The 12,915-nt window shown below is 45.5% G+C and overlaps 1 protein-coding gene across 4 annotated transcripts in view; it reads left to right on the top strand.

The window, feature by feature from the left end:
* The first annotated feature begins 6,856 nt into the window (after positions 1 to 6,856).
* Positions 6,857 to 12,915, top strand: part of Med24 (mediator complex subunit 24) — a 25,120-nt gene continuing 19,061 nt past the window's right edge. Inside the window, exons 1-4 of one of the 4 annotated variants that reach the window (XM_031352458.1) lie at positions 6,858 to 7,032; positions 7,119 to 7,161; positions 7,502 to 7,704; positions 7,793 to 7,875. In XM_031352458.1, coding sequence (XP_031208318.1) covers positions 7,575 to 7,704; positions 7,793 to 7,875 — 213 coding nt within the window. In that variant the 5' untranslated portion in view covers positions 6,858 to 7,032; positions 7,119 to 7,161; positions 7,502 to 7,574. Of the gene's footprint in view, positions 7,033 to 7,118; positions 7,162 to 7,501; positions 7,705 to 7,792; positions 7,876 to 12,915 lie in introns of those variants that run through there. The other 3 variants (XM_031352459.1, XM_031352461.1, XM_031352460.1) reach the window with 3 other exon arrangements.

Here is a 12,915-nt window from a genome sequence, read left to right as displayed (position 1 = left end):
AAAAAAATTACTTTATTTATATGGGTGTTTCTACCAGCATCCATGTCTGTGTTCCACATTTGTGCCTGTTGCCTACAGAGGCCAGAGGAGTTGGATATGGTTGTTAGTACTATGTAGGTGCTAGAAGTCAAACTCAGATCCCAGGGCTGAGCAGTGTTGTAGATGACTGTCTTCTGAGCCAGGTATCCTCCATTGCAAAAGGATCATCCCCAGTGGGCTTGTTGACTGTTTATACCCCCTGACGGAGAGGTGAGGAGTGTCACAAGACCTTTACCTGAATTTCCAGGTGTTCTCTACCATTTGCAGTGAGCAACCCTGCCTTGATTACAAGTAGTCTCCAGGAGGGGCTGAAGTAAGTATGGAGGACTGGTGTGTGTGTGGGTCTCCATCTGTTTAACTAAGGGGGAAGTCCTCAACCCTACCGGGTGAAGGCTTTCAGATGTAGCTTATTGGAGAAGAAGCACCACACCCCTGTAAATAAACCCTCCCCTGTGCTTTGTAAAGAAGCCCAGGACACCTATTGGTCCCCTAGAGTGAACCTTGGTAGGACTGTGCCTCAGTTTGTTATTGAGATACCTTAGGAGAAATAATAGACATTGCTTCCATCTCCTTGTGGGAAGGAATTTTAGCACCAAGCAGCCAGCGCTCTTAACAACTGAGCCATCTCCCCAGCCCCCTCATTTGACTTTTAAAAAAATATTTCATGTGTGCCAGGCATTGGATCCTCCAACTGTTTCCACCTTCTGGTTTCATCTTCCCACTATCCCTTCATCCTTCCTTTGCCAACAGGAGAGAAGAGAATGGAGCAGAGGCCAGTATTTACCATCAGAGTATGAAGCTTGCCGCCCCTCAGCCCTCCCCCTCTAGTTAGAGGACAGAATTGCACAGTCTCCATGGAGTTCAAGAGCAGAAGGCACAGTGAGAGCTAAGGAGAGGAGTTAAGGCAGCAGACTGCTAGCTTTGTAAGTGTGAGGCACTCAGTTTGATCCCTGGATACCCACAATAAAACCTATGTGTCTCAGCTGGGTATCAGGGTGCACACCTTAAAGCTCTACACTCAGGAGCAGAGGCAAGAAGATATCTGGTCTACCTGGCCAGCCTGGTCTACCTAGGAGACAAAACAAACAAACAAACAAACAATAACAAAGCTGGGTGTGATGACAAGCACTTGTAATCTCAGTGCTGGAAAGAGAAAAATGGGTAGATCCCTGGGGTTTGCTACACTAACCTAAATGGTGAATTCCAAGCCAGTGAGAGACCCTAGCTGAAACAAACAAACAAATAAGCAGAACCTGAGGAATGACTCACCCACACCTCTCTGCACACGAACAAGTATAGACTCAGTGGCAGAGCAGTCTTAGGTGCTTTTAGGAGGGAAGGGAAGTACAAAGAGAACGACATGCTGGCCTGGCCTCCCTGAGGCTGGGCCTCCAGGATTATAGCATCTCCCTTCCTTTCTTCAATTGTTAGGAGTATGGAGAAGGGAGGCATCCTCCAGGCATGAGGAAACCTCAAGAATTGATTGGAACTCCATCCTTCTATCTGGGTATGTAGAACAGTAGACCTGTGATCACAATTCAGAAAGCAAAGACCAGAGGACAAGGAGTTGGAGGCCATTCCAGGTTAGGTATCTTAGTAAATTCCAATTCAACTTGGGACACATGGCAAGTTTATGTCTCAAAAACAGCAAAGTCCAGGGGCTGGAGATGTGGCTTTGTAGTTAAGAGCCCTAGTTGCTCTTTCAGAGGACCCAGGTTCAGTGCCCAGCATCCATGTGATAGCTTATAACCACCTCTAACTCCAGTTCCATGGGCTCTGTCTCCCCTTCTGGCTCCCATGGGCTCTACACACATATAGTACACAAACATACAAGCAAGACACTCATACACAAAATAAAAACAAATAAATCCTTTTCCAAAAAACAACAACAACAGCAACAACAAAACAAAACAAAGAACCCCTAGAAAATTTTGCCTTCCACTTCTGAGTTAGCAGGAAGATGGAGACAGTGTTGGGACCCAAGGCCTGTCCTGAAGGTATAATCACCTATAGGTTTCTTTGTGTCATCTCTTTCCTCAAATAAATAGAAACCAGGGTGGGTTTTTGGCTTATTTGGGGTTTTTTGTTGTTGTTATTGATTGGTTTTGTTTTTCTTCTCAATAAGGTTCTTTGTATGGCCCTGGCTACCCTGGACCTCGATCTGGAGTTCCAGACTGGGCTGGCCTTCAACTCGGAGATTCATCTACCTTTGCCTCCTGAGTGCTGGGATTAGAGGCATGGGCCACCACACCCAGCTGGGTCTTGGTTTGCTTGTTTTTTAATACAAGGTTTCTCTGTGTAGCCCTGGCTGTCCTGGAACTCACTCTGTAGACCAGGCTGGCCTCCAACTCAGAGATTCACCTCCTCTGTCTTTTGAGTGCTGGAATTAAAATAATCTTTTAATTATTATTATTATTTTTTTTTTTGAGACGGGGTTTCTCTGTGTAGCCCTGGCTGTCCTGGTACTCACTCTGTAGACCAGGCTGGCCTCGAACTCAGAAATCCTCCTGCTTCTGCCTCCCAAGTGCTGGGATTAAAGGCGTGCGCCACCACCACCCGGCACAATCTTTTAATTATTTCACTAGTATGGGTGTTTTTGCTGCATGTGTTTCTTTGCATCACTTGCATGCAGGGCTCCCTGATCCCAGAAGAGGATGTTGGATCCCCTGAAATTGGAGTTACAGACAGTTGTGAGCTGTCATATGGGTCCTGCGAATTGAACCCAGGCTCTTTGGAAGAGCAGTCAGTGCCCTTAACCACTGAGCCATCTAGTCTCTCCAGTCTTTGAAAGCAGGGATTCCAATTTGGAAACTACTTAGCAGTTATGTGTGTGAGTTTATAGAAGGCTTTCTTTCCTCACACCTGGAGCTCATGGAGGAGGAGCCAGGTAAGCCCCCTGAGGAAAATGTTCCACACAGGAGAAAGACTCAGTTTCCTTCTGGGAAAAAAGAAAGAGAGAGAGAGAGAGAGAGAGAGAGAGAGAGAGAGAGAGAGAGAGAGTACAGGGCAGTGGTGGTACATGCCTTTAGTCCCAGCACTTGGGAGGTAGAGGCAGGCAGATTTCTGAGTTCAAGGCCAGCCTGGTCTTCAGAGAGAGTTAGTTCCAGGACAGTCAGAGCTATACAGAGAAACCCTGTCTTGAAAAACCAAAAAAAACCCAAAAAAACAAAAAAACAAAACAAAACAAAAAAAAATCTGAAATTCTCCAGGCTTTGTATCCTGTATCCTCCTAAATGACTTCACTGTTTCTTGATTTTTGGGTCTGAGCTCTTGGTACTTTTCTTTACCATTTTTTTTTAAAGATTTATTCATTTCATGTATGTGTACAATGGAGTTTGGATCAGAAGAGGGCATCGGATCCCATTACAGATGGTTGTGAGCAACATGTGGTTGCTGGGGATTGAACTCAGGACCTCAGGAAGAGCAGTCAGTACTCTTAACCACTGAGCCATCACTCTAGTCCCCCCCGGCCCCCTTTTGTTGTTGTTAGGAACGTTCACTCCACCTTGAGTATAAAACCCTGTTCCTCTTTTTTTTAAAAAAAAAAAAAAAGATTCATTTATTTATTATAAGTACACTGCAGCTGTTTTCAAACACCCCAGAAGAGGGCGTCAGATCTCATTACAGATGGTTGTGAACTCAGGACCTTCAGAAGAGCAGTCAATGCTCTTAACTGCTGAGCCATCTCTCCAGCCCAACCCTGTTTCTTTATAAAGATTAAAAAATAATAATAATATATATGTATGTGTGTGTCTGTTGTGTTTTGACATCAGAAGAGGGATCTTATCCCTTGGAAGTGGAGTTACAAGCCACCATATTGGTGCTGGGAACTGAATCTAGCTTGGTCCTCTACAAGAGCAACACGTCCTCTTAACTACAAGCTCCCTTCCAGCTCCCCAAACCCTGTTTCTTGCAGCCTCTTTCTCCAAGGGCAGGATGCTTTATTCAATGGTTCCAGATGTTTCCATGTCACTCAGCCTGCCGTCTTCTCTGTGCTCTTCTTCTCTAGCTACTCCTCTTCTCCAGCTACTTCTCTTCTTCAGCCAGACTACCCAATATGTTGAAGATGTTGCTTAGTGTGGTAGGGCAAACTTGTAATTCTAGTGCCTAGGAAGCTGAAACAAGAGTTTGAAACTAATCTGCTACAACTGCAAGTTTCAGACTAGCTTGAGCTAGACAATGTTTCAAAATTTTTTTTTTCTTAAGGGATAGGAAGATGGTTCTGTCAGCAAAGTGCTTGCTTGCAAGAATCTGAGTTTGGATCCTTAGTACCCATATGCAGCAGCTCACATCTATAATCCCAGTGCTGAGGGGGAGGTGGTAGTGGAATCAGGTGAATTCCCGGAACCCACTGGCCAGCTATCTAGTCAAACAAATAGGGTGAGCTCAAAGTTCAGAGGCAGACTCTGTCTCAAAAAATTGGGCAGAGAACAATTAAGGATGACACAAGTCAGTCTCTGTCTTCCACATGTGCATATGCACATACGTGCACATGCATACACACACATACCACACACAAATAATAAAATAAATTAATAAATGGTAAAGATACTGGGGCTCAGAACTAGGAAGTGAGAGTCCAGCCTCTGAGGGACAGCTAGAGACAGTGGAGTTAAGAGAGGCAGGTAGGGAGCTTGAGAGGAGCTGGGGACATGTTGCATGCACCCCAAAGGGAATGTAGCATCTTTTCTCTCATTCCTGGGAGCATTACCATAGAGTCTTTCTTGGGTAGTAGGTAAATCAGAGAGCTTAAAAGAGTTCCCAGGAGGGAGGAGGAGGGAGGTTAGAGGAAGACTAGCTCTGTCTGATATTTGCAGACCACAGAAGCAGGAAGCTCAAAGTAGAGATGTCCCTGATGGTTCTTGCCCAGAGGCTAAGGGAGTCCTTGTACATACAGTTGAGTCCTTGAGGAAACCCTGCCAAGCCTGAAGAATGGGCGGCTGGTGAGGAGTACGGGACCAGGGAAGGCAGATGGCCCAACACCAAAGGCTGCCTCTCAGCATTGTGAAGTGTGGAGGCGGGGCACCATCCCTCTCAGAAATCTGCCAGGATTTGCGCCAGAGGGAAGGATTTGAGCTCAGAGTCTAACCATTCGCAGGCCTAAATATCTCCACCCCCTCCCATATGGGCTGGACCCACACTCACTAATTCAATAAGGAGCACTCACAGAATTGACAGCCTGTTTCCAAGAGGGGCCGATTGAGCTCTGAGGGGTAGGGAAAGAGCAGCTGTATCCAAAAACAATTTATAATGGTGGTGGTGGTGGTAGTGTGTAACAGGAAAGGAGTGGGGGGCTCGCCATGGGCAAATGCAGCAGTATGGAGTGCAGGTCTCCTTGGCCGGGGAGCCTGAAGGTTATGAATCAGGAGTCTGAGCTCTCCTTCCTTCCTGCTTTGGTAGATTTGGCTCCACATTCTTGGCAGCTATTTTGTATAAATACTATTCTCCAATAGTATCCCCTGGGAAGGCACAAAAGAGCAGAATAAAAATGGGTGTGTGTGTGTAGAGATGGAGGAAGACCATAGGCAGTCCCCGTCTTAGAAGGATGTGATTGGGCCGTACTCCAACCATACTCTCCCTGTTCATAGTGTGCTGCTCCAGGTACCCAGGATCCTGTTAGTCTCCTACATGTCTACAAGGCCATTTTTAGAGCCTGTGTGGACTGCTTTCTCAATATTTATCCTGATTCTCAGTCAAAAGATAGCTTGGGGAGGGGGATGTAGCTCAGTGGTAGAGTGCTTTTTTTTTTTTTTTTTTTTTTTTTTTTAATGGTTTTTCGAGACAGGGTTTCTCTGTATAGCCTGGAGCTCACTCTGTAGAACAGGCTGGCCTCGAACTCAGAAATCCGCCTGCCTCTGCCTCCCATGTACTGGGATTAGAGGCATGCACCACCACCACCTGGTAGAGTGCTTTCATAGCTGTACAAAAAGGAGTGTGGGACAGAAGAGAGCTATGTGGGAATATAAATGGAATTTGAAGAAACAGGCTGACTTACCTCCTCAGGATATAAGATTGGGAGCCAAGAAAAAGAGGGGTGATAAGACTGTCTCCAAATGTGTTTCTGCGCAGGATGGTTTCTTACCCACAATACCACATTACATTTTGTTTCCCGAGGCCTTCTTAAACAGTTTTTGAGACACACAATAATCACAACCCATATTTCCTCTGTTTTGTTTTGTTTTGTTTGGTTTGGTTTGGTTTGGTTTTTCGAGACAGGGTTTCTCTGTATAGCTCTGGATGTCCTGGAACTCACTCTGTAGACCAGGCTGGCCTCGAACTCAGAAATCTGCCTGCCTCTGCCTCCCAAGTGCTGGGATTAAAGGTGTGCACCACTACTGCCGCGCCCTCTGTTGTTTTTTTGTTTTTGTGTTTTGTGTTTTTGAGACAAGGCTTCTCTGTGCAGCCCTCCTGGCTGTCCTGGAACTCACTCTGTAGACCAGGCTGGCCTTGAACTCAGAGACCCAACTGCCTCTGCCTCCTGAGTGCTAGGACTAAGGGCGTGCAGCACCATGCCCAGATTTTGTTTTCTCCTTATTTCCCTTTATATCCAAACAGTATTAAGGACCAGTGAATTCTGGAAGAATTATCAGATTTAGGGATAAAAAGATGGTATGTGTGCTGCTACCCACACTTCAGTGTCTCTCTTGGAATAAAAATGTGAAAATGAGAACTCTAGTGGCTACAGGGGCTTTCGAGAACAAAAGCCAAAACCCAAATAGAAGCCAGGTTAGAACCCAAAACAGAAGCCCGGTTAGAATACACAGTTGTGTCACGTTGTGCCACGGTATCAGAATGATTGAAGGTAGGGGTAGATGGCAACATCATAGGGAGACAGAAGGTTGGCTTCTCCCTAGATCCTGAGTCTCCGGGTACCAACGTACCTCAGTTCTTCGGATAATCTCAGATAAAAACCACCAGAACCAATTAGATTAATCCTTCTGCTTCTTTGGCGGCTTACACAAGTCTTAGACAAAGAACTACAAATCCCAGAAGGTATTGCAGCAGGTCTTGCCTCTTGCTACGTTTCTATTGGTTGGTAGGTGTTGCCGTCGGCCAATAGTAAATGATTTCCTTAATAGGTGTCAAAATGGCGCTGCCTACGACGTACAGCTCGTTTGTTTGGTAGGCTTAAATTTGGGGAGATGGTGGATGAAAGAAAAGAAGGACTTACAGTTTCAAGGCTGAGGAAGGCAGAGGGAATGGGGAGAGGGTAGATCTGGGTTTGGGTGGTAGTGGTGAGGAGCGCAGCTAGAGCGAAAGGCGTAATTAGGCAACCGAAGTGGGCTTAACCCTTTCCTGCTCTCTTCAGGGCTTTGGAGACACTTTCTGTCCCAGTTCAAGAAAAGGTGGTTCAGAACCTGAGCCGCTGCCTTAACTCCTCGTACTCTGTCTAGTTTTTCTGTTTTGCTTAAGTTTTCCCGAATTTCCATTCTGTTTACCTCTCTCTTGTCCTTTCCCTCAGAACTCTAATTCTCCTCTGCCCCCGTTTTTAAACTACCATATCGTCACTCGTCTCGCCTCCTTGGAGTGACACCATGAAGGTGGTGAACCTGAAACAGGCCATTTTGCAGGCCTGGAAAGAGCGATGGAGTGACTACCAATGGGCAATCAACATGAAAAAATTCTTTCCCAAAGGAGCCACCTGGGACATTCTCAACCTAGCAGGTCTCAAGTAAAATGGGGAAGGAACGATGGGAGGGGGTATCCCCAGAAAAGCTGTAACCACTCAGCCTTACTTCAATTTCCCTTGCAGAAGCGCTCCTGGAGCAGGCCATGATTGGACCTTCCCCCAATCCTCTTATCCTGTCTTACCTGAAGTATGCCATTAGTTCCCAGGTAAACATTCCCGACTCCTGGCTTTTGGAGGTGAAACGCCTGGAGAACTGAACTCACATCAGCACGCTTGCATGCCAGCCAAGCATCTTTACCTGTTGAGCTCTTTGCCAGATCCTTGTTTCTGTTTCTGTAGCCCAGGCTGGACTTGGATTCCTACGTTTTCTGCTACCGATTCTCACAATTGATTTGGGAGTGGGAGGGTGCTGATAATCAAACCTAGGACCTGCAGATGCTAGGCAAGTGTTCTACCTTTGAGTTATAATCCCTGTCTGGGTATTTGCAAATGTTAATGTTTGTCACACAATGCTAAGTCCTGGGGATTTGATCCTAGTACACAAGGGACGTTGATGGCAATGCAGACTATCTCTTAATCATTGATTAGATGGGTTTATGGTATGGTTAGGACAGAGTATAGAAGTGAAGAGAGGATCTGGAAGTGATGCCTCGTCCTGCCTGAGCAATCATGGAAGGCTTTCAGAGGAAGTGATATTTAAACCAAGGTCTCTGTGTTGAGTAGGAGTTCGCCACACGGATGAATGAGAATGAAGAGCAGAGAGGAAATTATACATAGGCCGGGCGGGACAAATCACAAGAAAGCCACTACTGAAAGTTTAAGAGCTGCAGATAGTGCCAGGCAATGGTGTCGCACACCTTTAATCCCAGCACTTGGAGGCAGAGGGAGGGCAGGTGGATTTCTGAGTTCGAGGCCAGCCTGGTCTACAGAGTGAGTTCCAGGACAGCCAGGGCTACACAGAGAAACCCTGTCTCGGAAAAAACAAAAACAAAAAGAGCTGCAGATATATTTCATTGGTAAAGTGTTTGCTTAGCATAGACAAGGCTCTGGGGTTGATTCCCAGCACCAGAAAAGAGCTGAAGATAATTTGGCTTTGGTGCAACATTGCTGAACACTGCCCACTTCTGTTTATGTGTATCATATACATACTTGATATCCTAGGGATTGAGACAGAAATTTAAGGTACGCTTACCCAGAGATAGGGATGGAGATCTGTTAGTAGTGTGCTGGCATGGCCAGGGTACTGGTTTTCTGTTTGATTGCTTGTTTGTGTATGATGTTGCAATGCTATAGAGAAACCCTGTCTCAAACCTGTCTCTGTGTAGCTCGGGGATGTCCTGAAACTCACTATGTAGATCAGGTTGTCCTCAAACTGACAGATCCATCTGCCTCTGCTTCTAAGTGCTGGGATTAAAGGTGTGTGCCACCACCCCTGGGTTTATTCTTTGTTGCTATGCTGGGATTAACGGTGTGTGCCACCACCCCTGGGTTTATTCTTTGTTGCTATACTGAACTGTAACAGGTAACATGAGCTATGTCACTGATGACTTTATACTGTTACGTTCAAATCTATTGGCCTCTCTTGGGCTTTTCTTCCTTGTGCTGGGGATCAAGCCCAGGAACTTACAGGCAGGCACAAGGCTCTACCTGTGTACTACCTGTGTACCTACGTACACCCTTAGTGACCCTTTTGTACTTTAAGCTGACCTTTTACTGAAGTGTAATTGTTTGTTATGAGACTGAGTCTCTTTAAGTAGTTCAAGTTGGCCTCAGACTCCCAAACTTCTTGTTCCAGCCCTCCCAAGTGCTAGATTACAGGTGTGTGCTGGGGTTGTAGAACATTGTGCAACATCATGAGATGGTCATTCGGGAACTGTATGACTGAGTTATATAGATAATCTGGCTCTTGCCACATTTAAGTACACTCTATCATTACACATATCGAATCTCTGGATACTCCATTGCTCAACTGTGAGAAAGTGTGAGTTGGGAGGTAAATTATACCTTAGTATTATTTAAAATCTTTTTACATTCATTGTGTGTGTGTGTGTGTGTGTGTGTGTGTGTGTTGAGCATCACATACACACGGAAGTCAGAGGACAGCTTCTGGGAGTTGATCATATGGTTCCTGGGATCAGACTCAGTTTGCCATGCTTGGCAGGTGCCTTTACCTGCTGAGTCACCTTCTCAGACTCATTTTAAACATAGTTGGGGTTTCCAGTCCCTCAAAAAGGTGTTAGGGACTCTAAGTAGTCCTTGAATCATACCTTGAGATCTGCTGCATAGTATTTCAAGGAGACTGGTGTATTTTTTTGGTTTGTTTGTTTTCTGGTTTTGTTTTTTCTCTAGACAGCGTTTCTCTGTAACAGCACCAGCCTCCTGGAACTCTGTAGACCAGGCTGGCCTTGAACTCAGAAATCCATCTGCCTCTGCCACCTCCCAAGTGCTGGTATTAAAGGCGTGTGCCACCACCTCCCGGTGAGGAACATGGACTTTATTGAAGTCACTAGTAGTCATGTTAGGAGTTTCAGGTAAAGAAACAGTGTGGCGAGATTTTTATTGTCAGGGAGAGTGTGTGTGTGTATGTGTGTGTGTGTGTGTGTGTGGTGGGGGTGGTAGAGAAGTATGAGGTCTTGGAGCTCAGATCCCCAGAACCTAAGTAAATAAATGCTGGGCGAGCATGGTAGCCAGCCTGTAATCCCGGTGCTTGGAGGGTAGAAATGAGGTAATAAGCCAGCTAGCCTCACCTTACTGGTGGAGGTCTGGGTCCAGCCTTTACATGTATGTGCACATACATGCATAAATACCAGAAGCACACAGAGGAACACACATATGCATACACACAAGGAAACACTTTCATGTGTATATGTATGTAAATGTGTAAAATTAGGATAAAATGTACAGATTTTGTGGTTGTGTCTTTCATAGGGTGGGCTCTGGAGGTAGAAACTGGGTCATGCATAAGCAATCTTCCATTGAGTCTCACCTCCAGCCCTAAAATGCCCAGATAGTGATTTTTAACAATTTTCTGTATTCATGTCACCAACGTCCAAAATAGCTGACAGGCAAGACATTTCTATTCTTCTAGAAACTTCCCTTGCCCTTTTTGTCCAGTCTTCTTCCCCACAGCTACCCAATGACTTCTGTCAGCAAATACTACCAATACTTGTATTCCACGGAAATGCAATCTATGGTATGTGTTGGTGTTAGGGACGTTGCCTGTGGCCATGCTTCCTCAGCTGGGAATCCACTGTTCACTGCCCCTTGGCAGTCTGTCTGCTCTCCCTGTCAGCACTGGGACCTACTGCAGTTCCCCCTCTGCTCTTTTAAACTATTGTATCATACTTCCCATCTACTGTAGTTTAAGTTATTCATCATTTGTTTTTACTGCAGTAATCACTGAAGATCCTTCTTGTTTTTGTTTTGTTTTGTTTTGTTTTGTTTTTGGAGACAGGGTTTCTCTATATAGCTCTGGCTGTCCTGGAACTTACTCTGTAGACCAGGCTGGCCTCAAACTCAGAAATCCACCTGCCTCTGCCTCCCAAGTGCTGGGATTAAAAACATGCACCACCACCGCCCGGCTCGATCCTTCTTTTATACATTTCCCTGCATATCTCGGAAAATATCTCTAGGATAGATACTTCAAACTGGAATTTCTGCCAGGCGGTGGTGCCACACACCTTTACACCCAGCACTGGGGTTTCTGCGTAGCCCTGGCTGTCCTGGGATTCACTTTGTAGGCCAGGCTGGTCTTGAATTCAGAGATCCACTGCTGCCGGCTTGGTTGTTTTTATTTGCGTATGTTGTGCATATGTGAGCACTCAAATATGTATTCAACTGAGATGTAGGTGTCTATTGAGACTAGAAGAGGGCATTGGATCCCTTGAAGCTGGAGTTACAGGCTTTATTGATTAGGCCATCCTTTGTCCTATCTTCTCTTATAGACAAGACCTGATATATTTGTCCTTTTTTACATAAGTACTCTGCTGTTTTGTTGTTGTTTGTATAATTTGTTATGCTGGAGATCAAACCCAGAACCTTGGGTGTGTTAGGAAAGTGTCGTCACTGGCCTATAGCCCTATAGCCCAGCCTTAGCACTGCCTACTGTTTCAATTACTATGGTTTGTGGTCTGCTTGTCTCTCTGTCTCCCTCCCTATCTTCCTCTCTCCCTCTCTCCCTCCCTCCCTCCCTCCCTCCCTCCCTCCCTCCTTTCTTCCCTTCCTCTGTTCTTCCTTCCCTTTCTTCTTTCCCTCGATCTCTTCTTTCTTCCTTTCTTTCTTTGGCCTTTTAGACACATGGTTTCTCTGTGTAGCCATACCTGTCCTGGGATTCACTTTGTAGATCAGGCTGGCCTTGAATTCAGAGTCCACCTGCCTCTACCTCCGGAATGCTGGGATTAGAGGTGCATGCCACGCATCCACCCTTCCTAGCTTGGTCTTAAATGCCTCATCCTCCTACCTCTACCTGCAGAGTGTTGCAATTACAGATATGCACTACCATATCATGCTATATATAATATATACTATATATAATATGTACTATACATAATTCTTGAGTAAACTTCTTTTAGTTGCTTTTCTTTCTGTTATTTTTTTCCTTACCTTCTTTTAGACAGGATTGAGCATAGCCCAGGCCTTGTGCTTAGTATGTGGTCCACTATCTAGGTGCTAAGGTTTCAGGCCTGAGCCACTCCACTTGGCTTTATGAACTGGGATTGATCTAAGGTCTTTCTGGTTGTTTTTTAGGTCATTGTACCAACCGAGCCACACCCTCATCCCTAATATTTTCATTTTTTCAAAAAATGTGTCCCTGGAGACTAGAGAGTAGCCCATGAGTTCTAAGAGCGCCTGAGGCTCTTCCCAAGGAGTCAGCACTCACGCCTGCTGCCTCACAGCTTCTGTAACTCCAGCTCTGAGGGATCCAGTGTCACCTTCGAGCTTCTGTGGGCACCCACACCACACATGGCACACTCATGGCACACACAACACATATACAACACACACACACACAACACACACACAAGTTCTTGACTGTTTTCAGGCATGTCAGTTTACAGACAAATTTTAAATTTAAATTCTATGTTAATGAGTTAACTGGATGAGTAGAGGAAAGAGGTCAAAGGCGAGGCCTGGATTTCTGATTTGCTGTCAACGTCATGAGGGAGAATAGAACCGGAGTGAAGTGTCCTTAGAGTTGGTCTGTAAGTGAGGGCAGCAGATAATTATGGCCTTTTTTTTTTTTTTTT

The sequence above is a fragment of the Mastomys coucha genome, unplaced genomic scaffold (assembly GCF_008632895.1).
Source record: "Mastomys coucha isolate ucsf_1 unplaced genomic scaffold, UCSF_Mcou_1 pScaffold5, whole genome shotgun sequence".
Taxonomy (NCBI): Eukaryota; Metazoa; Chordata; class Mammalia; order Rodentia; family Muridae; genus Mastomys; species Mastomys coucha.
The sequence above is the reverse complement of the archived record's forward strand: the minus strand, read 5'-3'. Positions and strand labels throughout refer to the sequence as shown.